General features: G+C 36.1%; 1 protein-coding gene and 1 long non-coding RNA gene across 4 annotated transcripts in view; one reads left to right on the top strand and one right to left on the bottom strand.

Moving 5' to 3' along the window:
• The window catches only part of LOC141989023 (uncharacterized), a 69190-nt gene that overhangs the window by 9788 nt on the left and 33143 nt on the right, over positions 1-26259 (top strand). For 2 of the 3 annotated variants that reach the window (XM_074955246.1, XM_074955247.1), the window contains exons 2-17: positions 117-174; positions 1610-1753; positions 3036-3185; positions 6370-6492; positions 7104-7271; positions 7702-7887; positions 9532-9654; positions 9890-10003; positions 12754-13075; positions 13476-13585; positions 13983-14100; positions 14880-14971; positions 16029-16179; positions 20754-20863; positions 21583-21706; positions 25304-25434. In XM_074955246.1, coding sequence (XP_074811347.1) covers positions 130-174; positions 1610-1753; positions 3036-3185; positions 6370-6492; positions 7104-7271; positions 7702-7887; positions 9532-9654; positions 9890-10003; positions 12754-13075; positions 13476-13585; positions 13983-14100; positions 14880-14971; positions 16029-16179; positions 20754-20863; positions 21583-21706; positions 25304-25434 — 2211 coding nt within the window. In that variant the 5' untranslated portion in view covers positions 117-129. The remainder of the gene's footprint in view (positions 1-116; positions 175-1609; positions 1754-3035; positions 3186-6369; positions 6493-7103; positions 7272-7701; positions 7888-9531; positions 9655-9889; positions 10004-12753; positions 13076-13475; positions 13586-13982; positions 14101-14879; positions 14972-16028; positions 16180-20753; positions 20864-21582; positions 21707-25303; positions 25435-26259) is intronic. The other variant, XM_074955248.1, reaches the window with a different exon arrangement.
• Positions 1-26259, bottom strand: part of LOC141989024 (uncharacterized) — a 97445-nt gene that overhangs the window by 51323 nt on the left and 19863 nt on the right. The window contains exon 2 of the long non-coding RNA XR_012639895.1: positions 16947-17010. This is a non-coding gene — a long non-coding RNA (uncharacterized LOC141989024). The remainder of the gene's footprint in view (positions 1-16946; positions 17011-26259) is intronic.

Here is a 26259-nt window from a genome sequence, read left to right as displayed (position 1 = left end):
GAACTGAAAGGTCTGGAGAAAAAAATACCAGAAAACAAGTCTGTTATGTATATAGTTTTCTAAGTGGTACTGATATTCATTGCAATATAATTGTATTTCCTTATTCCTTCTCACAGCCATCTTGAAACTATGTGGAAATGGGGCACTGGAGATGATTCATCCCCTAAAGCAGTAGTAAGTATTTTAAAAAAAACAAAACAAAGAAAAAACTTTAAGTGCTGACTTTTTAAAAAACTTGTGAATTTTAAAAATTTCAATTCAAGATGTGGTAATAAGTATTTGCTTTTTTGCAAGGGCTGTTGTTTAACTTGCTTAACCTGTTCTTCTAAGATAGTCACTAAAGGTAATGGTGGCTTCAGTGCCCCCAGTCCAATTAGCTTTAATCCTCAGAGTCTAGCCACAACTACACTGCTCACTTTCGACGTGCTTATCTTGAGTTAAGAAAAGATCAGCAGAAGCCATGTAAACATTAAATTAATCCCTTTTTGCAGGCTAGCACTTGGCTGTACATATCATTAGTTGCATTAACACCAGCAGAGACCTCAAGAATTAAAATCATGCTGACTATTTATTTAACCATCAGTATTAGATTTAAAATGCATGACTCTTGGGGCTTTGGATTATTTTTGCCATTTTCAAGATGATTATATTTAATGGTACGAATCTTATAGCTTGTAATGGGAAGAGTTTTTCTCTCTTCTGCTGAAAGTACTGCCAGGTATCTAAAATTAGGCAACATTCAGTGAAACTATTAATCTCTTCTAGTAATGGGTAAAAATCTCTGTGTATCACTTCTCATCCCTCTATACAAGAAAAGTTTCTAAAAACAACACAAATGGATTTGTAAAGTAACTAGTGCTGTAATTTTGTGCCAACTCTTTTTTTTTTTTTTAAACAATTTTTTGTGGTGAGAGGGAGGAGAAATGCCTCTTTTTTCCCCTTACTTTTTTAAAGTTTTTCAGATGGTTCTGTTGTTTTAAAAGGGTAGGGTGGTGTGGATTCCTTGGATATTTTCAAGAACTCTCCCTTGAGCCTTGTCCTGACAGGTGCATGCATTCCACCCACAGCCTAGATTTCTGCCACCAAGCCTTCTTTTGGCAAGTGATCACACTTCAGTTGAGGTGGCTTCTAATTTTGCAGTGGAATTGACTGGAAATGAGAGATTTTATTGTTTATGGTGGCACCTACAATGTGCTAGCTGCTTTCCAGGCAGACAAAAAGTGGCAGTCTCTGCTCCAAGGAGTTCAGAATGTAAAGACAGCCACGCATAGAGTAATGGAAGGGGAAAAACAAACAGGGGTTTCTTTATCATGTCAGGTTATAACAGCATAGTGTCCCCACTGTATGGTAGTACAGTTTAGTTTGCACTGAAGGGAACAATGTGTGTTACAGAGATTTCAGTTACCAGGGTTTCATTTCAGTGCTGCTTCTGTAACTCATATTTGACAAATTATCCTGAAGCTGTCTAGACAGTATGTTTAAATTTTAAAAATACTACCCTCTGCGTAAATTTGATTGGGTTGGCTGAAAAGCTGATGACTGTGATTTGTGCACAGCCAGCTCTGTCTGCACCATTTTGTCTGATCAAAAGTATACTTAATGTCTGTAGGCTCATGGCTCGCAAGATGCAGCAAACATGTCGGTGGCTGATTTGACTGAACAGCTGACACGTACTGAACAGCTGGTAACGCAGCTCAAAGAACTTATCAGAGAGAAGGATAATGAACTTCGGAATAGAGATCATCGGTTAAAGGTACTGTGTGTACACATCAATGTGACTGACTGTTCAGCTACAGAAGAAAATGAACTGCAGTCATGTTTTCTTGGGTGAATAAGCTGTTTTCCTAAAAACAGGCTTAAGAGTCAGTTATATCAATATTAGGGACTAAGGAAGCAGTGATCACAGTTTGCAGGTCCATGGGGATACATTACAGCTTCCTACCAATTTACCTCCTGTTTCCAGAATTGTAACCAGCTTTGAGTATTACATAGGCAATCTCCAAGAAAGAACAGATGCTCTTGATAAATGTGGGGGACTATTATCAGTTGCAAACTGAAGGTTCTGCAAAGCTGGACAGGGACTTTTTCCTCCTTTTAGGTTAATATTGTCCAAAATATTGTTTCGCATTTGGTTAGAATGCAGACTTATCCCAGACTGAGCTGCTTTAGATAAAAAAATTACTTTTCCCTCCAAATTTCTTTCAATCATAATTTCTGTATTCCTTATGGTACTGCATGTCACCCTTGATTTTTGGCCACAGTAAATGGAAGGAATTTATACTAGATGCCCTATAGACTGTTGAGGGATTTTCACCATTAACTTCTTTGATTAGAGCTCATATTTGTAGTGAGTTCTTGAAAGATATGTTTTCACCCTTCTGTTTTAATGGGACATTTTCATGTTAGTCTAAAAATAAGTTTCAAAAGATGGCCTTTTACAAAACCTAATATTGAACAAATATTTTTTTGTTAAAACAAATCAAACCAAACTATTTTTAATGAAACATTCCACTGCAGTGTTGTGAATCTAAATGTAGCTGACCAGAGGCACAAATGATCAAGTGACCAGCATTCATAATATCAGTGTAGTATTTAGTTTGTCATCAAGGAAGTGGAGCACCTCATCCCAGTTATATTGTCCCAGCTGAGTAAAAAGCTGAGATAGTGTAAGCTGAGTCACCTGCCTTACAAAAATAGGGCCATTTAGGTGTCTGCAGTCAGGCATCTGAAAATTAAGGCACTCCAAATCACTATGTACTTTTGAAGTTTTAGGCCTTGAAGTAGTATTACTAAGAAAGGAAAGGAAAATTTCTTTAATATATAATTTTTAGTGTGACGCTGCCCCTTAAGTTTCAATACCTGGGAGTATCATAGTAGCCCAGTGCAGACACTTCGCAGTAATGAAAGGAATTTTATCCAACTGCTTTATAGTTGCAGGGCTTCTGGGCAGGAAGTTAAAATGTCCTTGTGGAGGTAGGAGTTCTTGGTAACTGTTTTAGATTTATGATGTTATATATATACTCTGATGTTGGTAGGAAGAAAAAGAAGCTTCTGAAGCCAAGCTTTCAAAAGTAAAGCTGCAGAACAAAGCCAAGGTAACATCACTGACCTCACAACTGGAAGAACTTAAGAAGCAATTATCAGGATCAGAAGGACAAGAGAAAAAAGCAGAGCAAAAAAAGAGAGTGAGTTTGTCCTTCCACTTTTAAAGTTAGACTTCAGTTTACCACGATCCTGTAATCAGATCTGCATGGGTGGACCTGATTTTAAAATCCAGGATCTGAGATGAACTAGTTGGGTCAAATTAAGGCTTTGTGTGTGTGTATGTGTGTGTTTTCTATCCATCTTGTATATTCATCCACCCATCCACTTTTTTATAGCTTTTTACAAAAGTTAAGAAGTGTTTCCATGGACATTCCATTCAAAATGTAATGGAAACTATTTTTAAAGGAATAATGATTCTCTTTGGATGTTTGCACCCCATGTTTTCCTCCATCTTGCTAACACATGAGAACTAGAAAAGGAAACTGGTTAGAAAGTAACTAGAGCTGTCAAGCATTTAAAAAAATTAATTGCGATTAATCGTGCAATTAAAACATTAATTGTGATTAATCGCGCTGTTAATAATAGAATACCATTTATTTCAATATTATTCACATTTTCAAATATATTGATTTCAGTTACAACATAGAATACAAAGTGTACAGTGCTCACTTTACATTTATTTTTTATTAGAAATATTTGTATCTTAAAAAAACAAAAGAAATAGTATTTTTCAATTCACCTAGTACAAGTACTGTAATGCAGTCTCTCTATCATGAAAGTTGAACTTACAAATATGTACAGAAAACCCCCTGCATTCAAAAACAAAACAATGTAAAATTTTAGAGCCTACAAGTCCATTCAGCCCAATTGCTTAGACAAACAAGTTTGGTTACAATTTGCAGGAGATGATGTTGCCCGCGTCTTGTTTACAGTGTCACCTGAAAGTGAGAACAGACATTCACAAGGCACTGTTGTGGCTGACATCACACGATATTTATGTGCCAGATGCGCTAAAGATTCATATGTCCCTTCAGGCTTCAACCACCATTCCAGAGAACGTGTGTCCATGCTGATGATGGGTTCTGCTCAATAAAGATCCAAAACAGAGGGGACTGACATGTTCATTTTTATCATCTGAGTCAGATGCCATCAGCAGAAGATTGATTTTCTTTTTTGGTAGTTCAGGTTCTGTAGTTTTCGCATTGGAGTGTTGCTCTTTTAAAACTTCTGAAAGCATGCTCCGCACCTTGTCCCTCTCAGATATTGGAAGGCACTTCAGATTCTTAAATCTTGGGTCGAGTGCTGTAGGTATTTTTAGAAATCTCACATTAGTACCTTCTTTGTGTTTTGTCAAATCTGCTGTGAAAGTGTTCTTAAAACAAATATGTGGTGGCTCAGCATCCGAGACTGCTATAACAGGAAATATATGGCAGAATGCGGATAAAACAGAGCAGGAGACATACTATTCTCCCCCAAGGAGTTCAGTCACAAATTTAATTAACACACTATTTTTTTTAACGAACATCATCAGCATGGAAACATGGTGGTCGAAGCATGAAGGGACATATAAATGTTTAGCATATCTGGCACTTAAATACATTACAACACTGGCTACAAAAACGCCATGCGAATGCCTGTTCTCACTTTCAGGTGGCATTGTAAATAAGAAGCATGCAGCAATATCTCCTATAAATGTAAACTAACTTGTTTGTCTTAGCGATTGGCTGTGCAGGAAGTAGGGCTGAGTGCACTTGTTAGGCTATAAAGCCACGGTTCTTAAACTGTGGTTTGGGATCCCAGAGATGATGATGACCCCATTTTAATGGGGTTGCCAGGGCTGGCATTATACTTGCTGGGGCTTTGGGCCCCCCAGACTGGGGCGGTGGGGCTTGGGCTTTGGCCCTCCCACCCGGAGTGGCAGGGCTCAGGCAGGTTCAGGCTTTGGTTCCCCCTCCTGTGGTTGTGTAGTAATTTTTGTTGTCAGAAGGGGGTCACAGTGCAATGAAGTTTGAGAACTGCTGCTCTAAAGTTTTACATTGTTTTGTTTTTGAGTGCAGTTACATAGCAAAAAAAAAATAATCTACATTTGTAAGTTATACTTTCAGGATAAAGAGATTGCACTACAGTACTTATATGAGGTGAATTGAAAAATACTATTTATTTTGTTTATCATTTTTACAGTGCAAATATTTGTAATAAAAAATAATATAAAGTGAGCGCTGTACACTCTGTATTCTGTGTTTTAGAAACTAATATATGTGAAAATGTAGAAAACATCCAAAATATTTAATAAATTTAAATTGGTATTTTATTGTTTAACAGTGCAATTAATTGTGATTCATTTTTTGAGTTAATCATGTGAGTTAACTGTAATTAATTGACAGCCCTAAAAATAACTACTTGCAAAAGTGAAGGGGACTAGTCAGTTTTTATTATCCAAGGCCAAATGTGAAAAATACACAAATGGTAAATTAAAATAGATAAGAATCTCTCATTTCAGTAATTGAAGTTTTATCATAAACGGGTTTAAAAATGTTTTTAAAAATATCAGTATTTCTTTAAAACAGCATGATGTTTGACACATTAGTACAATTGTACATGCAGCTTGTAAAAGAATTGATTAATACTTTAATCTTTATAGTTTTTTTGTTTTAGAAAACTGTGCTGATATTGGACATAACTTTAAAGGGCTAATAGATTTTATGCATGTCTTCCAAAGCATATGGGGGTTGGTAATTTAACAGTTAACTTACTAATACAGTTGTGATCTGTGATGAAGATCACTGGTCCTTGCTTGGAAAGCATGTAATTAGGTTGTCAGATTTGTAGATGCACGTTTTGTGATTGTAAATTGTAAATAATTTATACAAATTAGTTATCTAGTACATTTTTTTTTTAACAGAATTCCAGGTAGTAATGTTTCACTTCAGGATAGTTTGATATATACTCTAAAAAATAACCCCTTTCCCCTTCTCTCCATCCCTTTCATTTTCTCGCTATGTGGGTTGTGCTTGCCAGGAGAAATGTGTGGACTTTTTTTTTTTTTTTTTACAGGATAATGCATGTCCATCCAGCATATGTGGTCAGCATGATATACTTAAATTTTGAAGGTTTTGCACAGACTTGACATAAATTCTGTGGCTTCTTTGTTTAGTATTTTGTTGGGACATTAAAAATATGGGGGTCCTGAGAGGAACTCTGAAATGTGCAGGAGTATTTCATAAGTAGAATGACAATTTGCCTTCCAGTATTGTCTGAATTAGTGGAGTTGTGGAAATCTTTTATTTTGCCTTTAGAGGCTAAAATCTCTCTCTTTCCTTATAGGTATCTAGAGATGGTGACCAGGAAAATGCTGCAGCTAACCGTGGGAAATTATTAGTACTTAGAAGGAGGGTTGAAGAGCTAGAATTCCAGAACACACACAAAAATGAAGAACTACAAAAAAAGGTAGGCTATTATGTGATGTTAATGAGGGGTTTTCATCTACTCAGTGTAGAATTACTTTTAAAGACTGAACAGATGTGTTGTGAAAATAGCCTGTAGAGATATCAGTAGAGGCTAAATGCCAGATCCTGCCCCATTGGAGGAAATGGAAGTTTTGCCATTCCTTTTATTGGTGAGGAGTCAGGCCTTAAATTTGTTGTTGCTGTAGTTTACAAATAATTGGAATTGGGAGCACTGTGAATAGGGATAATGGTAGCTTGCCAACTCTCTGATTTTGTCTCAAAATGCCGCCTGACTTCTGTTTTCTTTGTGGCCTATTTTTTTTTTTTGGCAACAACGGGAGTAAATGTAAACAAGTGATGGCTTTCCCCAGACTGTAGCTGTGCTGTACAGAGGCCTTGTCTGTGAACATTTCTGTTGGCTATGGAGAGCTGCAGGAATGCTGATTATGCAGAAATTGCATGGCTAATAGTGCCAATACCAGGCTCAATATTTATACCATTGCAGTCAAAATTTGATCATGTCAGAAACTTGACTTTCATGGTCTCAGTAACCTGGAAGAGGGTGGGTGATAGACATGTAAGTTACAAGTATAGCTATCTTTTCATTCCCAGATTGCCGAATTGGAGGCCCAGCATCAGCGAGGGGCTGAAATGGATGCCATGCTTGCAGAGAAGGAAAAGAAACTAGCTGAAAAAGAAGCCTATATCATTGATTTGCAGCTAGCATGTGACTCAAGCAATGTTGCCAAAGAAACATTTACCCCTAGTGAAGAATTAAAGGTATACCATTAGTATATGTTTATGTTAATGGCATCTGAAGTGGCGAATCTGCATAGACCTATATGGGTTTTCCTCCACCCCCAGACGCGAGAGTCAAAGGATCCTGCTCCATTATACTAGGGAGCATACCCCTATGTCTTGCACCATTGCTTAGATGAGTAAAAGTCCTATTCTGATGAGTTCCAGTTAAGCTGATGAATTTTTATTTGTACATAACTTTTTTCCAGTCCAACTTGCAAAAACATCTTGAAATAATTCTTAGTAATATTTTGGAATGAGCTAGCAAATTTCACTGACAACATAAAACAAAAGTTGAAATCTAAATCTAAGCTAGCTTTAGCTTTGTAGAGGCTAATGAATTCACGATGCTGTCATTTATTTTTAGCACAGGTTACATTTCTCTAATTGTCTTATATCTTGCACTCCAAAGAATCAGCTGTCTGTGAAAGAGTCTTCACTGCAAAGCATGCAGATTCTAGTTCAGAGCCTTACCAAGAAGGTTGGAGATAGCGAAGAAAGATGTAGCCTACTCCAGGAACAGATTGAGAGTCTTAAAAACCTTCAGAGCAAAGAGAGAGATCACTTCCAGGAAAGAGAAGCCATGTATATAGAAAATGTAGGTGAACAAATTGTAAATTCATTGGTGTTTAGAGTTGATACAGTGGATGTGCCAGTTACCACTATATCTCAACAATTAATTTACATCTGCAGTTCTTGATTTTTTTTTGAAGATCCCTTCAGCAGTGATCTAGATGGTAATTAGAGCTTATGTAACAGTGAATTAGAAAACAGTTTTTAGTGTTCTGTGGGTGGCTTGTGTCACTGAAATGAATGGGGATTTAAACATGGTGGGAAGAGGAAATCTAATGGATAACGATGATGATATGAGTTGAACTGAGCTAAAATCAAAAAGCTACTTGTCCCTCTTTGCCTGCCCTCCCAAAATTTACCACCAAAATGTGTCCATGTCATGACAAATAGTGTCATCCTATTACTGTAGCCCTTGTCCTCTTTGTCATCCCTTCTTTTAGTTGTTTAGACCCTAGCCTAAAAGCATGTCTAAAACTAGCTATTCAGAGCAGGGACTCCCCTTTTTATTCTTTGAAGTACGTTGGTACACTTTTGAGCACAATTAAATAAAACTAGTGCTTTTTTTCCTGCTTCATTTGATCAAAGCAGCTTTCTTGTTCAGCTGCTAAAGGAGCTGTATAGAGTTATAAAAGAACTTAGCTAGAACTGAGACAGCTGATTAACTAAGGGGAGAATGGGCAAGAGAGTCTTGAAGTGCCTTAAAGATGTGGAAGTGAAAGAGCAAATCAGTATACAAGTAGTAGTAACAATTGTGTCCATTCCTGTATGGTGCTGAATACCTTCAACTCCCACTGAGATCAGCGAGCTGATCTCAGTGGGAGATGAGTTTGCTGAGCACCTCCAAGATTAAGCCCTTATATTGGTAAAGTATTTTCCATCCCAATACTCCCAAAGTGCTTTACAGACTATATTTATATATTAATTTACCCACATCAGAAATGCTGATTTTCACCACAGAGGTCACTGCAGCCGTTTAATGGCCTGCAGCACCGCTAATCATTTTGGGACAGGAAATAAGGAATAATATATCCAGGTGAAATTACAGAAGCTATTCTGAAGATGCAGAATGTAATTATTCAAATAAAAATCTAGCTGGGACACTGGAGATAACGTGACTGTTCATCTTAAAAAGAAAATGTTTTTTTTTAAATATTCATTAACGGTTAGGCCGCTGTGGTTTTGTATCTATTCCTGACAAAACTTGTGAGGTAACCAGGAAAGACAAGTTTGGAAATGTAAAACAAGTAGTTAACGGGGAGGTAGCTGTCCTACATGGCTTCAATTTGGGAAGGGTTGGGAGAGCCAGGATAGAAGTGGCTAAAGGTCAGGCATGTGTATATGTGGTCAGGCATGTGTAGAGGTGAAAGATTAAACAATCGTAAGGGAAACAACCAAGGCAAGAGGGTCAAGATGTGTGAGGCCAAGCAAAAGCAGATACTTTCATTATATTTGTAATGGTCGTTCACTACACTGTGATATACCCTCGGGGCAAAATTCTACCCTTACTAATGCTAGATTTACACTGGTGTAACTGAGAATGGAATCTGGTCCTTGGAATGGTCAATACTAGTACTGGTAGTATTGGTAGTATTTTTTTTAATGATGCTGTCATGCATGTATGTGTACTTTAGACATTGTTTCAAACTTAGTTTTTATCATTTGTTTTCAGATACGCATGTTTCAGAATATTATCCAGGAAAAGGAAAAGGAACTGGTTGGACAAGCCCAGAAACATGAGCAAGAGCTCTTTAAATTAATTGCTAAATCTGATGCCAGTGCTGATCTAGAACAGGTATGCTGGCAATGGGAACTAACTGACTTGCTTTGATTTGGGCAGCTCTGCAGGAGTACAGGCAAGGAAGAAAATGCAGGTTATAGGTAATGCACTTCTGTGAGGAACAGCTCACGTGATATTTTGGGAAGATGGAAGAAATGCCTCTCTCTCTCTCTCTCTGTGTGTGTGTGTGTGTGTGTGTTTCTTGTTTTTTCTTTCCTGTAAAATGTAATTCCTTTATTTCCCTGGCTAGTTACTAAAGGCGTTGAAGCAGAAGCTACATGAAAAGGAGGAAGTCATGCTGGGTAGGACACAGGTGATAGTCATGCTGCAGAAAGAACTGGATGGCAAGGACCAGCTGCTGAAAGTAAGGAACTGTACATGGAGTGTTCATAGTCTAGTCAATTAATGAATTAAAAACCAAGTTCTTTGATTTTATTTATTCTGATTTATACATACAGCACTGGGCAGACACACTTTATGTGGGTTCCATTTGTTAAAAACACAGTAATCATTTGTACCAACAAGTATAAATACAAACCAGAAAATAATAAGCTGAAAATATAACAAAAAATCAGCCCTTCCTTCACCCTCCCTCCCCCAAATACTCCATCCCACTCACAAACACCAGCCCTTAGCTTGCCCCTATCCCCTCAGAAGCCTGGAAGAAGAGGAGGGTTTTACAGTATGCCCTTAAAGTCAACAGATTGGGGTTATTTCAGGTCAAAGAGGGAGGAGTGAATTGCAAAACTGAGGGCCTCTCCATTAGAATGCCCAGTTAGCAGCCCTCTTTTAAAGGGAAAGGTTTCCAGCTTGAGCGTTTCTCTTGTTTGCAACTATAATAGCAAACTAGATTGTAGGCTTTCCAAGGAAAAGATACTTTGTCTTCCTTTGTGTATATACAGTGCCTCCTCGTAGAAAGGAACCCAGATCCTGATTGGGGCCGTTGAGTGCTACTGCAATAGAAACAAACATCATGGGGTGGGGACAGGAAAGTTAGGTAAGATTATCGCAGGCCAAAACCAACACCTTTAAATTTTATCCAGAAACCAATAGGAGCAGCTAATGCAAGTCCTGGAGCACTGGGCTAAGTGCTTTTTCCAGGAAATTTCACTTAATTAGGTGGGCTGCCACACTTTCCATCAGTTTCAATGGTTTTGAGGATATAGAATGTGTTGCAGTAGATTGATCCTGAGGTGACACAAATATGGATCATCATAGCAAGGTCAGAATTGGCCAGATGTAGATTGAAAAAAAGTGGCTTGATTACTGCTGCTATATAATTAATCAAATAAAATTTCTCCCTATTGCAATTTCAAGGTTTGTGGAACAGGAACGGAAACTGACTAACCCTTTGTCATTGTTTCTATTTTGAAGTTTTCACCTTATGGAATACTTCATGGAGTATTTTTTAGTTTTAACATAATTTTTTAAAAAAAGGCTTATACTTGATAATATTTTAAGGAGTCAGTGTGCAGCGGTTCTGTTTAACAAATCACCATAAAGCTTGTTGAATACCAGTATAATCTCATGGCATTTAAAGAAACCTGTGGAAAATATTTGCATACACAAGAAGAGAGCTGGGAAAACACCACTTACCTACTTACATCTGAAAATTTTCCAGATTAAAATACTTGTTGGGGACTGCAGAACATTTATTTAAAGTGTTCTTTAACAGACTAAAGTGAATGCTGTTGATACAGGCAGAAAGCTGTCAATCTTTCGCATGCTTTATACTTTTGTTACCAACTGCATAATTATTGGAACAGCATCTTCTAAGGACTTTCCAGAGTCATGAATACAGATACACATCCTTCATTGAATCTACATGCACCGAGAGCACTTGATGGACTATTATTATCCAAGAAAGATATTTTTTTAGCAGTTTCTACTCTGGTAATCAAAATTGTCATTGGGTATGTATGCCAGGATCTCCCTTGTGATTTTGATACACACTGACTGAGTTGTCTACTATATCTCTGATGGAAAATTTCAGCAGTTTAAGATGGACTAATCACTGGGGGGGCCAAGAGTTGGGTGCGTGTGAAGGTTTCCACCAGTGATTATTTCTTCTTAAGCAAGTTAACTTTTCCATCTTGCTCTCCATTCATGCTATCCTATTTGCTTTCCTAATTCTCAGATATACACAATGGGCTGTTAGTTTCCTGTCCCAAACATTCTAGATCAAGGTTTACTGGACGGTGCATAGTCTAGAGCTCATTACAAAAGTACTTGTTTTTATATAGGTGTCTAATTTGTGCTGGCTATTCGTTTGTGCGGCATTGTTCCTCTTCCCGCCCCCGGTCTTCCCGGACTTGGGTGGGCTTAGGCTTTGGTCCCCCCCTCCTGGGGTCATGTAGTAATTTTTGTTATCAGAAGGGGGTCGCAGTGCAATGAAGTTTGATAACCCCTGGACTAGATAATATAGGGGAAAGACCAGACGGGTGGGTTATAAATGACTTAGGCCTGGGCTACACTGGGGGGGGTTCGAACTAAGATACGCAAGTTCCGCTACGCTATTCGCGTAGCTGAAGTCAAAGCATCTTAGTTCGAGTTACCTGGCTGTCCTCACGGTGGCTCCCCTGTCGACTCCGCTTACTCCTCCTGCCGAGGTAGAGTACCGGCGTCGATTCAGGGATCGATTTATCACGTCTAGGTGAGATGCGATAAATCGATCCCTGATAGATAGATCGCTCCCCGCCGATCCAGCGGGTCGTGAAGACTTACCCTTAGACTTTTCCTATCTCTATTTTCCTGAGTAAGAACTTTAGAAGGGGACTGTAACCAGGTATTGTCAACTTCTTTTATTTTTGGTCTTCAGAACTCAGCAGCGTATGATATGTGGTTTTTCCAGAGGACCTTTTCCCTTTCGTATTTATAAAGGGACATTTCCTCCTACAGAACCAGTCAGGATGTAGTTAGCACTAGAGCAGTGCACACCCTCCAGTGTATCTTCAGGCTATTGCTAGGGAGTTCAGACCTTAGAGATATGTGACAGAGCCTTATGCTGCCAGTTGACCAGCCCTGAGAGTGATCTTTTTAAAGTGTGTTGCATGTGCAGAGGAGCAGATAGGGGTATATCTAGAAAATCTGAAACAATTTTCTTTTTTAATACAGGAAATTAATGAAAACTTGAAACGTCTTCAATCAGAGAAGGAGAACCTCCAATCTAAACTGGATGCTGAGAAACATGTAATGAGAGCCCAGCTAAGAGACATGATGGAGAAACATGAACTTGAAATGATGAAGGTCCAGGAGAAACACAATGCTGAAGTGCATGAGATCCAAGAGAAGCATGAAACTGAGCTGCAGGAGAAAGACCAAGCCCTGCTGCAGCTTCACAAACAAGTGGCAGAATTAAGAAATAATGGACAGAGTAACTCAGAACAAGCTATAGATGTAGATACTGTAACTGAACAAAAGATGGAACAGCTAGAAGGTATTGCATCAAAGCGTAGCTTTTATATTTGAAAAGCTTCCTTGTCACTCCACTGTATACTGTGTGCCAAATTCAGACCTAGTATAAACTGGGTACAGCTTCACTGACTTTAGTGGAGGAGTTGTTGTGGAGGAGTTGTTGTTTTAATTACTTGGGAGATTCTTAGATGCTATGTAGAAGAGGACCCTAGAAATAAACTTGATACATTCATTACATTACATCTAAATTTGGCCTAGCATTTTTAAGCAATCTCTTTTCCCTACTAGATATGACTACAGCATAGACATTTTTGCAGGCGTAGCCGAGTAAATAGAACATGCCAAATCCTGAAATATATTTTGTAATTACATTGATCCTTTTACTAGAATTCTAAATGATGATTGTTGTCTTTGTTTGCTAGCTCAAGTGAAGTTGAAAACAGAAGAGGCCAGCAAATCTGAAGCTAAATTCCTTAAAATGAAGGCTTGGTCTAAATCAAAAATCAAACAGCTGGAGGATGAACTGAAAAGTGTACATGTAACATTTTTAATTTAACATTATATGCCTATTTTACAATGGGTTGTGATTGTAGATTTGATTAAAAAACTAAAATGCAGTGTAAAAGGTCCACTAAGTGGGGTTCTAGAAAATACCTAACATATGGATAGAAAAGGACTGATGTTCCTGAATTCAAAACGTTTATATAAGGGAATGTTCTAATAAGTAGTGTAATAGTCTGTAACTTAAACACAAAGGAAAAGGTCTACAAGTTTACAGTAACCTATTGCACTTGACTATTTTAGAAATATTGTTACTCAAAATCTTATTTAAAAAAAGTTAAAGAAATTATTGTATTAGCTTTGTTTTTTTATCTTGATTTTGGCATTTCAGTACATTTCACGGAAATTAACAATGTTTCTCTTTATAGTTGTCATCAAAGAATGATGACATATCTGCCTTAAACAACTGTATCTCAGAATTAGAAATTGAAAAGAAAGAACTACAGTCAAAACTGAAAGCGTTTTCTGAACTCAGAACTCAAAATGGTAAATAATCAATGAAGCGATAGTGCTGTTTTTTTTTTGTTTTACTCTATCATCTTGGATTTTGAACTGATGACTTGTAATAAAATAAAGACAAAGGAGTTTTCTTGTCTTTGTTATGGTAACGTTTCAAAGGAAGACAACTTGGCAGCTTTAAAATTGAAATACACTGCATAATGGCAGTTTGTTTGTTTATTCTGCTTTATTCTACAGAGATTACAAAATTAAATTTTCTTAATGAAATTCAGAATAGCAGCAAGGGATACAGCGACATATATTTCAGATACTTACTGTGTAAGCTTCCCCCCTAAGTACCGCCTGTGTATTATACCTGAGTCCTTGACACACACATACTTTTGGAGTTGGCCTCTCTGAGCAGAAAGTATCACTGAAGCAAACTGTTCTGTGGTTTTCTGTGATGTAGACAAGGCACTGCACATGGATTCAGGAGATCTGAGTTTAGATTCCAGCTCTGCTCCAGTTTGACATTGGGCAATTCACTTTATATCTCTGTGCCTCAGTTCCCCAGCTATAAAATGGGGATAATAGTGCTTCCCTTTGTAGTTTTGAGTGTCACTGATGTAGATTTAAAACATTGACAGTATTAATAATAATCTGAGTTAATTTTGTAGGGAGATCGACTGCAAAGCCCATCATTGATATCTTCTAAGCCAAATGATTCTGTGGTCTTAGTTTGGGCTTCTACTCTTTCTTTAGGTATTTGCTGGTTTACCATGTTATTTTGGCATCAAATAATGAAGCCAATTCATTTGTTTTTGCAGAAGAACTGCTGGCCAAGCTGGAAGTCTACGAAGAGCAGCAGCGAAAATTGCAGGCTGATCTCGAACAAGTTACAAAGAGGGCAGCTTCACAGGTTTTCTATTCAAAGTTGATTTATGTGAATTGTTGATTAGCTTCACAGTGCTAACTGTAGCCTTCGTAACAGTATTATTGGAAACTTGAATTTGAGTTAAAATTAAATTTACTAGCATACAGAATTGAGACCCCAGTTATGATTCATTCAACTAAAAAGCCTCTAGGTTTTAAATTGTTTTGAAAGTGCTATTGAGTTCCTGCATATGTAGAAAATCCATGTAATTTTCAACAGTTTAGTGTTCATCTAATTATCGATAACTCAAGAGATGTCAGCACAGTGCTATTTAATGTAAAAAACAAATTGATATATCAACTAATAAATCTTCTTTCCATCACAGATGTATAGATTCAGACATAAAAGTGAGAGGGAGGGGGTACTTTAGACATGTCTGCTAAATAGCCCCTGAGAATGATGGATATTGTTTGTTAATCCTGGTATCTGTACAACCAGCAGAGCAGGCTGAAAAACATAACTGTATTTTGCAAAAAATTCAAAGGAAATTAATTTTTTTGTTCTAAAATTTTAATGGCAAAATTTTGAAACTATTTTTAAATTTTTTCCCCATAAACTTTATTTTGGTGAGGGAACAAAAAACCTTCACTTTTTTACTGTGTGTGATTTAGGGGGGAAAAAGGTGTGAGTGTATTTTTCCTGTTTTTAAAAAAAAATAAAAAAAAAATGTTTAATTTCAAAAAGGTGAGCAATTTTGACCACAATAAAGTTTTTCAATGGAAATGTTTGTTCTGGTCAATAAGCCATTTTTGTTGAAAAAGCTTTTCAGTAAAACAAAAAAAAACAACCTTTGACCACCACTGACAAGCAGCTTTGGTGCTTTTTCTTTTTTTTAATGATCAACTTGCAAGGTCTTCTGTTCACATGGTCTTTAATGTTAAAGAAAATTATCTACTTTATTTGTTGGTCTTAGTTGTATTTATTATTTATGTAAAGCTGTATGTGAAGCGCAGAGGTGAAACTTCTGTTCCTGAATAGTTTACAATCTAACTCTTATGTTTATTTTGGTAAAAGTTATTTTCATGTCCACCTTCTCTTGTAGGCCAGTGAATCGGGCAGTGTGGATGAGTTTCAGAGTCAGCTTTTGGAGTGGCAGGAGATTGTACCAGAATCAGAGGAGGTGCATGACCAAGTCAGAGAGGAGAAATCTGCCATAGCCCTGAGGATGGCACAGATTGAAGAAGAGAGAGAAGGTGAATTGAAGTATTTAAGATGAAACTAGATCGTTATGCCAGCATAGCAGGTATTACAAATCTGCTGTGTTTGTGCAGTTCAGACAAAATTGAGATCTTTCCTCCATGTCTCACTTCTGTAGTCAAGTGAGATCTATGCAGCTAGTGAAGTTAGCAGAATTTTTTGGTTACTGTAATTCAGTTTGTATGTTGGATTGTTTCCTTGACTCTATCTGTTTCATACATTCATCACTTTGCATCAAGTTTATTGGTGGATGTTTTATTCTGTTAGCTTTTGCAATCTGAGCTTCTTATCTTTGGGGTCATTTATTGGGTTTGTTTCAGAAGCTTAATGTCTGCATTTGAGTTATCGATGAAAATGGCGGCTGCTTGCCTCAAATTAGAGGAGAAGATGTGAGGAGTTGTAGCATTGTTTAAAATCTGGTGATGGGATCAAAGGTTATGCTTTGGCAAAATATACACGAAATTCGGAGGTTCTCTGTAAATGTCAATAACCAGCAAGATTTTTAAAAGATTTTGAGATGTACTAACAAATATGCCATTGATACTGACCAGACAAATAGAGAGAACTGGCAACAGATTGCTAGTTTAAAATGTTAAATATATCAAAACCAACATTACAGGTGATCTGAGATTTTTATGGTCACCAATGATGGTAAAAAAATTTTTTAAAGTCTTTTCTGTTTGAAAAATCAAACTTATGAAAAAGTCTACGTATTAGATTTCAGACTAATTTTTATTCCCTTCCTTCCCCCATGGCAGTTTACCTTAACTTCTTTCCTCTTCAGTATCAGAATGCGGATTGAAGGCACAAAGGTTAATGTGCACCATCTATAAATAAAATAAATCCAGTTAATTAATTTGCATAGGCTTTTGTTAATCTGTAGCTTGAACGTTTTTGAGACTCAGCTGATGGATATCAAAAAAGTTGATTCTGTAAGTCCCAAAATCTTTAAGAGCCATTTCTCTTCTCTGTGAGAGATTTATACACATAACTCGTTGGGCATTGAGAAGATAATAAACCCTCTTAATTTGAAGTACTGCTTATCTCATGAGTGTTCTCAACAGGTCCTTATGCAATAATATTAACAGTTGTAAAACTTCATCCGTGTCCAGTCAGTGTTTAATTTTGCAGTTTTTCCCCCTTGGGATATGCATGACCTTTCTGTTTCTTTTTTTCTGCCGTTACACCTGATGAGCCCTCAACGTCCCTTCCCCCTCCACTCCTACCCTACACTGCGATTTGGTCAGCCACTGAGAACGTAGTTTCCCATCAGTTTTGTGCATGCAGGTTCCAGCCGTGACAACCTGTAATGTACTGTTGCTGTTTTCCTCTGTAGACCTTTCTTTGGAGGAAATCGCCAACAGTACCTTATAACAGCTGCTGTTGGTGGTATGTGGTTTTTAATAATACATGTAACAAATGCTGGTTTTTAAACTTGTTTTCCTCTTGCAATGCCTATTTCTTTGTTTATATTAACAGAATCATCTTCCTTCATTCTCCTTTGTATTAATAGCTGACTCCATATTTACCTTGTAACCTAGTTTAAAGAAAAACTGCACAACTTGCAGTGATTAATTTTCATAAATAGCTAAGAATCAAATTCTGACCTCTCTCTTTTTTTAGAGATTACATAAAAAAAATTCTAATGGGAATAGGTTGGTGGGTTTTTTTGTTTTGTTTTATGTAAAACAAAAAAACACCCCACACCTTGAATATTCCCTCCACCAAAGGACAAAACTTGGAATAAATGTTTACTAAATATGATTATATATTTGAATAGTATCTTTCAAAGCCCTTTGCAGAGATCCTTGTCACTGCATTGGTAACTCCAGAGAATGGGACTATGGTGGCTTTCGCTGGAGGTTGCCATTTTAGGCCCCCGTCTTGTTATAGGGTGTACTAGCATGAACCCCTGTATTAGGTGCAGTGGGGAGCTGCATGAGTATAGAGCTCCATGCTGTTGGATCCAGTTGCAGATTTGAGATCATTATGATACTTAGTATTAGAATACTGATGCAGGCTGAACACTTATGCAAGTAACTATGCTCATATTATTCATAGTTCTGTTAATGACAGTGTCTCTGTGCGAGGAAAATTGTATATAAATGTTTGCAAGATCAAATCATGAAGCTGAAACGATCAGCTTTTCTATTAGAAGTAATTGCAGATCAGATTTTCGATGTTGTGACATGATCTGACTTTAGAAAACTATTAACAACAATTGTTAATATAGTTGTTAAATTAACCAGAAATGTTGTAATAAAATTATACAATTTACCTGATAGCTCTAAAATCCTCCAATTTCTGGTGCTTTGTAATGGGGAAAGTCATTAGTAATTTTGCTATTGATATAATTTCTTAAGTGATAAGTAGGGCTGTCTATTAATCGCAGTTAACTTACGTGGTTAACTTAAAAAAAAATAAATGTGATAAAAAATTAAGCGTGATTAATTGCAATTTTAGTAGCAGTGTTAAACAATAGTATACCAACTGAAATGTATTACATATTTTTGGATGACTTTCTACGTTTTCAAATGTATTGAATTCAGTTACAACACAGAATACAAAGTGTACAGTGCTCACTTTATATTATTTTTGATTACAAATATTTTCACTCTAAAAATGATAAACAAAAGAAATAGTATTTTTCAATTAACCTCATACAAGTACTTTAGTGCAATCTCTTTATCCTGAAAGTGCAACTTACAAGTGTAGATTTTTTTGTTACATAACTGCTCTCAAAAACAAAACAGTACAAAACTTAATTGACAGCCCTAATTATTATTTTTTTCATTCCTTCTTTGCACTGCCAAATTATTGGGACACTGTCAAGTTTACGTAAAAAAACATTTGTTTGTTTTTTTACAAAAGTAAAGAGCAAATTCTGATACTCACTTTGAATAGCATCTTGCTTCACAAATGGTTCCATTGACTTCAATGGGACTATTTGCAAAGAAAGGTACAACTCAATGTGAGTATGGGTATGAGAATTTTTCACTTTTACAAAACCTAAGAAAAGCCTGCATATATTTTTTTTTTATATTTTTTTAATTCTAGTGGAAACCATGTTTAAATAAAATCAAATGAAGATTCCCAAGCAGTGTTTGCAACTCAACCCTGAATTATTGTTGTAATGCATAAAACCAAAACATGATTAAAAGCAAAAGTGAAAATGACTAGTTTATTTTTGCTCTCCAAATTAAGTAAAATTAATTTGGAAGTAAACAACCAAAATAAATGGCAAAACATACAAAAACAAGCTCCCACACTAAACAAGGTGTCTAACAGATCTTTTTAGTTTTATTAGTTTAAAGTGGTGGATGTAATGTAGGTAAGGAAATATTGTAAAAATATGTGAATTTTAACTCAGTAGTTTCCCATACAAAATATTTTTTTTAAAAAAGTAATTTAATTCTTCCTAGTATTGTAGAGTTGCAATAATTCTGTCATTGAGGGGAAAAAAGCAAAAAGAATTCCTAACAACATGCAACAGATAAATGCATAAACAGATAAATTTTATGGGTATTGGGTACTGTAACTTGGGTTAAGTCAGGGGCATTCCAGTGGGAATCCACCTGGCCCAGTATTACACTAGGAATGAATTTGATCCATTTCTTACTTCATTAATGCATGGATGTAAGTTTTTCTATGAACATCATGGACTGTGGGGAGAGTTTACTTTGAATTGGATTAATTTGTTGAGTGTTGAATTTGAGAGTAGATATGGCCTCTGCAGTGATTAAAGTATGGAGCCACCTTTATCTTTATTTCTTCATGCTGTTTCGTCTGCTTTGCATGAAACATCTATTCCCCAACCTATCACATGTTTTGTCATATCACAAAACAGATGGGAATGTACTTAAAATGGAAAAATCATTTCTAACACTGGACAGGATGCATATTTAAGCTTTCATATTCTGAATTTATTCAGGTGTGTTATTTACAAGTGATTCTATATTTGTTTTACCAAGAATCATATTATTAATGTCTGATAAGATGATTTGATGCCAGTTTGCAGTGTAACACATGCTTGTGACTTCCTCAAATTATCTGGCATTGTAGCTCACACTAAAATTAAAGATACAAGCAAGAAGCATTTCATTTCCATAAAAATGCATGTGATTGTTCAGCTGTACAAAAGTACAGCAATTTCAGGTGATGTCTTTATCGTACAAATTAGTTGTATTTTAACCTGGCAGATTGAACTGAATTGTAATTTGGCAATTTAATTGGCTGCATTTTTGTTGTAGTGTCAAAATATAAATCCCTCTTTTTTATTTTTCAGTCTTTCTAAAATGCTTCTGAAGAAGTAAAATCATACTTCAATAGACTTCTGAAAGAATTGTATGAAAATTATTCTTACATTCTGTGTAACATTGTTGAGGGAAATCACAAGGTGAATGCTATGGATTGCTCCGATAATCTTATTCCTGTCAGTCATTCATAGGGACTTCAGTCTGTCACTGATCTCTTTGTATCTAGTATGTGTGTCATGTGTAAATGTAATTGCTTTCCTGTGGCACAAAACTGATTGAGGATGACTGGTTCTTTCCTGGCTGCTCTGATCCAGCCATAGTCTCAGGGCAGCAGGAACTGGAGGAGGAACTGACTACAGTTCAAAGAACTGGCAGGCTGCAGCAGGCAAGAAGGAAGATCAACCAGGCCAGCGGGAAACATCAGGTAGGTTGGTAGAAATAAGAAACACATTTTACCTATATGTTAATCAGGGACATTAGTAATTCTGTTATTTATATGGCACTATAAATATGCATGGTGCTTTACAGCTGAAAGTAAGATACACTTACAAAAATATAACTGAAGGACAGGAGGCAAAGAAGGGTTTACAGAGGTAAACAAAACAAAGGTGTATATAGCCATAAAGGATACAGGTAAATTCTAGTAGCATCATAGGTTTCTCTTTAGAACAACACACATGTAAATTTCATAACCTAAAGTCATTAAGAAATTTCCCATGGAACAACACACATGCTGCAAGTTAAGCCAGCATTTAAATACCTTAGTGAATCAGGGCTGTTTTCAGCTTAAGAACAACTTTTACTTATTTTTCATGTCAGTGGGATGATCTCTAAAGAGCATCAATTAATTCTGGTGTCCCTTGGGGTAATCATTTATGTTGTTTCTTATAGATGTTTGTGATATTTATCTATTAATGTGTATGTAGGGTTAGGAGACATCAATATCATGCTCACATTTTACAGAAAAAAAAATTCTATATTTAATTACCTTTGATATCTCAAACTTAGATTCATTAGCAGAGTTCGGCCTTAATATAGAAGTCAGTCATATAATTTTAATTGCAACTGTCCCTTTTGACAACTGTGTGTGTATCTTAAGTACGTCTTTTTTTATTGATCTCTGCTTTCACGTCCTGTGTGTAGGAGGAATACAGCTTTGATAGAAAACAATGCTTTCAAGAGCTGAATGTCACCTTGGATAGCACTGATTCAGCTGAAGGAGAGAACATGGGAGGTTGGTGGCCAGAGTATGCTTCTCCTAATGCAGGTGTGATAACCGCTAGACCGTTTATTAAAGCATGCACAACATCTGTATTTTGTTTGTTTTTGTTTTTCAAATTTAACTAACAACCCATTTTGTGGTGTATTCTAATCTTTGTTGAATTTTTTTTTGGCTTGCATTTTTTTCCATTTCATTTTGAAGCATGTGCGTGCTGGATGAACTGTCTAGTTTTGGTTCAGAACTAGAGCACAGTCATGGTTTAACACCTGGAACTCTCCCAATCCTTGTCCCCATCAAAATGTATTGTCCTGTATGGTAAGATTATATATATATTTTTAAGTTTATTAGTCTTGTTCTTGTTGAAGTGGCTCCACTTTATATAATCTTGTTTTCCAACCAAACCATTATATTCCACTTCTGTGTCATTTTTGTTTTAAGATTAAATGCTGATGTGTATATGTATGTGCATTATTTCTTCCTTTATTTTTATATCTGTGAAAGATAGTTGTTGTATTTTATTGGCAGTTTATCAGTCAAGTCCATGTGTTCCAAGTGTTTCTTTAGTTATGATAAAAAAATCAAGAACTGTTGCTGGCATTTCTTAGTGCTGTTTTGCAAGGGTCTACTGCAAAGTAAATGTATAGTCCCAGGACACGTTCGTTAGAAATATTACATTCACCCTTTCATCTACATCTTTCTCAAAATAATAATTTAGATTAGGTGAAAAGTAATCTCGTATCAAAATAAATTTACAGCTATCATAAGTAATGGAATATTCAGTTTAGAAGAATAGTTTTCAAACATTTACACACACAGAGTATCTTGGGTTTTGAAATTTTTTGAAATATAGGATTTTTTTTTTAATTTGACAGATAAAGTTTTAATTGAAAATCTCAACTATTGAAGAAAATTGCAGCCATTTTTGTGTGGTGTTCTCACAAGTCAGCTGATTTTTGCTTTGGCATTCCGAGTAGAAGCTTGCAAGGTTGTTGGGTAGGGAACTGGAAACGTGGTAGGAAAATGAAGGCGTTTTTAGTGTTTGGGACAGATACTTACAGTTTTAAATAGCCCTGATTTAAAATCAACAGCCTTTTACAGCAGGTACTGGTTTAGACCAGAAGTTGTGAGTACAAATGTGTGTATTAACTACTGCAACACACAAATGTTGAGCAGATAATTCAGTTGTACTGTGAAATGTCCATTGTCATCATCCTAGCTGGTGGCTTTGGAGCCATATATGCCCTCTTTATCATTTAAAAATATTATGTAGATACAGTGTAATAGTGAAAGATCCATCTTTATTTGCCTAATACCTCTTAATTACATGCTTATTATCTTTAATTCTGAATCCTGACCTGTTTGTAGTGAACCATCAATCCAGAGTTTTGTTTTGTTAGCTGATTGATCCATTTAAAAAGCATCTATTTTTTCATATGGCACTCTTAGGTAAAACTTTTTTGAAGAAGCTAATAGTCTGTGCCATCAGAACTGGCTGCTTTGTGTTTATCGAGGAGATTATTGAACAAGAATAGCATAAGGAATATGTAGATGTGAAACCCTGATGCTTCTCAACTAGAATGAAACTTGACCTGAAGAAATGTGATAGAAATGGAAGGAAATATAGTTTGATTGACAGTTTTACTTAATTGGTGTAAGACTGGAAACGATTTTGTCCCAGTGTCTTAGTTTGGCTGCAGAATGCATTGATTTAAATCAGTGATTTAATCACCAATTTAATGGTTATTAAAATCAGCAAGCAGGAAACCTTGATTTAAATAATTGATTTAATTGTGCTTTGCATGTGTACTTTATTTTCCTATAGAAAGGTTGAATCTCGTTAGTTGATAACCATTAAAAATAGTGATTTGCAGCTAAATATAGCCTGTACATTAAATTCGGTGTTTTTGCGAATCAGGAGGATATACTATATTTTTACATATTTATTTAAGTGGTTATATAGCTTACCTTACATTTATACAAATTCTTAATTTTTACATTTTTATGTTAGAAGATGATTAATTTTTTACTTGTGATGTGAGTTGATCTATTTGAATGGAAATTCAAATTTGATTTAAAATGCACAAAAACAGCATTTAAAACTTTTTAATTAAATAGGACTACCTTAAGTGCTAGATACATAAACTTATTGATCAGTAAAAAGTTTATCAGAACATGTTTTACATTTAACACTAACTGATTTAGTAAACAAAGGAAGTCTTATCTGTATTTAGTGAATTTAACTGATTGTTCTAGTTTCTTAACTCTGAATGAACTAGTCATTGAACTGAACCGGTTGAATAAATTGAAATGAAGAGTGGCTGCTGTTAAAGCTGGTTTAAGACTTCCGCAAATTCTGATTCCAGATGCTTATTCAATGACTTCCAGCAGTTCAGTGATTTGACTTTTAACGGTTGGCAGCAAACCATGTACTGCTTAATATTATTTTTGTATTTAATTTGAATTCTTTTAATAGATTGTCAATTTCACATTTAATTTTAAATAGGTTTACTTTAAAAAAACCCTATGCTTGTTTCATTTTTTTTATTTAAATTAAGTCAGATTTTTTGTTAAATATTTTAATTATTTTTTTTTATTATTACAGCATGTTAGTCTGTAAAATTGACCTATGCTGATGACAGTCCTATCTGGAAGGTGTTGCCTTCTGAACTCCCAAAGCATTTCTTAAACCATCATATGGCTTTGTCTGGCTAATAATATACCGGTGCACAAGGGCTGCAGTCTCTATCATGTGGCTTTGTCTGGCTAATAATATACCGGTGCACAAGGGCTGCAGTCTCTATCCTCCTAGAGCATTGTGCAATGGTTTGAAGACGCCACATGTCAGTTATCGTTTACTGTGTTTTCCTGTCTAGCATGGATTGGCTCAGCCACTCATCATTCCCACCCCACTCTCCATAAGGCAAAACTTCCAAATGTGAGAATTCCAGATGCAAGGTGGGTGAGGTGATATCTTTTACTGGGCTGAAAATAAAAGGTATTGCCTCACCCACCTTGTCTCTCTAACATCCTGGGACTGACACAGCTGCAGCTACACTACATCTAACAAATATGAGCATGGTCCTTGTACAGGATAGCTAATTTTAGTCTTTGCAAAGTCAGCGTACCCAGTGAATATTCCTTTGTCAGGTCTGCTTTAAAATAGAATTGCTATATTCTGTTGAACAGATGAGCTCCCAGCTTTTGATAGTCCACTTCAATTGGTATAGGTTAATGGTGCTTAGAGCTGGATGCTGCAAACAAACAACTTTACTCATTTGAGTAAAATTATTCAGTTCACAAACATTCACAGGATTTGGCCCTTTGTTTGTCCAAAGCAAGATAACTTTGCTAATTTTTATAGGGGATCTTGAACTGTGAACTTAATCCCATTACTTGAAAAGTTCAGGGACTATTTGATCGTTAAATCCTTTATAAATATGATGACCTGTTTTTCAGAGGTGCTGAGCATCCATAAAATTCCCTCTGAAATCCAGGACCTGCAGGTGCTCCACACCTGTGAAAGTTAAGCCAATAATGGTGTGGGTAGTTGCTAGACTTCTGTTATCTGACAATTATCTACGTGCGAAACACGTTGTTTGGAACCGTTCTTGAAATAGATATTTTTCCTTTGAAACTGTGTAGGTTTGCGGACAGTAGTTGAAGAGTTGGAATTGGAAAGAAATCAACTACAGGAACAAATTCTATTCCTGGAGGAACGTTGTCAGGACTTGGAAGACAGATTACAGCTTCAAGGCAGAATGGAATCCCTTCAGGTGATCTTTTATATTTGTGTTAGGAGCCGAAGCTGATGTAGGGAGAATCATTTAGTGTTCTCTTCATATTTGGATGAAAATAGTCTCTAGTAAAGCAAAAATGAAGATTAGCAAAAGATTCTACAGTATATTTTTGTACTTCAAAAATATTGTGTGGGTAATATTACAGTATGATGTACTCCTACTATATTGTGTGGTACTGAACAGTGGAAAACTGCACCCATTTTGCTCACTGCAAGGAAAAGTCACACACATTTCTTACCCTGCAAAAACGGAAAAATATCTTTGAAAATAATTATTCAGTAAAAAAAATAATGTTTAGACGCCTGTAGCTAGTGGCAGCAACATGTTGAAATTCAATATCATTTTTGTCATCAACAGTATAGGGCCTGTTTCAGAGGTCAAGAACTTGATTCTTTTGTCACGGACACAAATGTATTTTCACTTACTCTACATCTGCATTTTAGTAGTTACTTCTGGCTTATTCTAGTGTGAGTGAGGAATCAAGCCCTAATAACTACTTATCTTTAATATCACTTCTAATATCAACACTATATCATTTTCTCATAGTCTAAAGGAGGTTGCATAATACTTCATAGTCAGAGAAGTTAAAGGCTAATAACAAAATTAAATTATTGAAGTCAGATTTAATAAGGGAAGGGCCTGTAGGTGAAGGGAGGAGAGAGTTTTTCTAGATGGAAGCTGCAAAAGTGGTAGAGCAACCCCCATATTTATGAGAGTTGCAAGCAGAAGACACGTGTAAACCAAGATGATATAGCAGATGGCAGGCAAATAGGGTGTGAAGTAAATACACATGGAAATCTA

This window comes from Natator depressus, chromosome 6, assembly GCF_965152275.1.
Source record: "Natator depressus isolate rNatDep1 chromosome 6, rNatDep2.hap1, whole genome shotgun sequence".
In the NCBI taxonomy this organism is placed as follows: domain Eukaryota; kingdom Metazoa; phylum Chordata; order Testudines; family Cheloniidae; genus Natator; species Natator depressus.
This window is presented reverse-complemented; position numbering and strand designations above follow the sequence as displayed.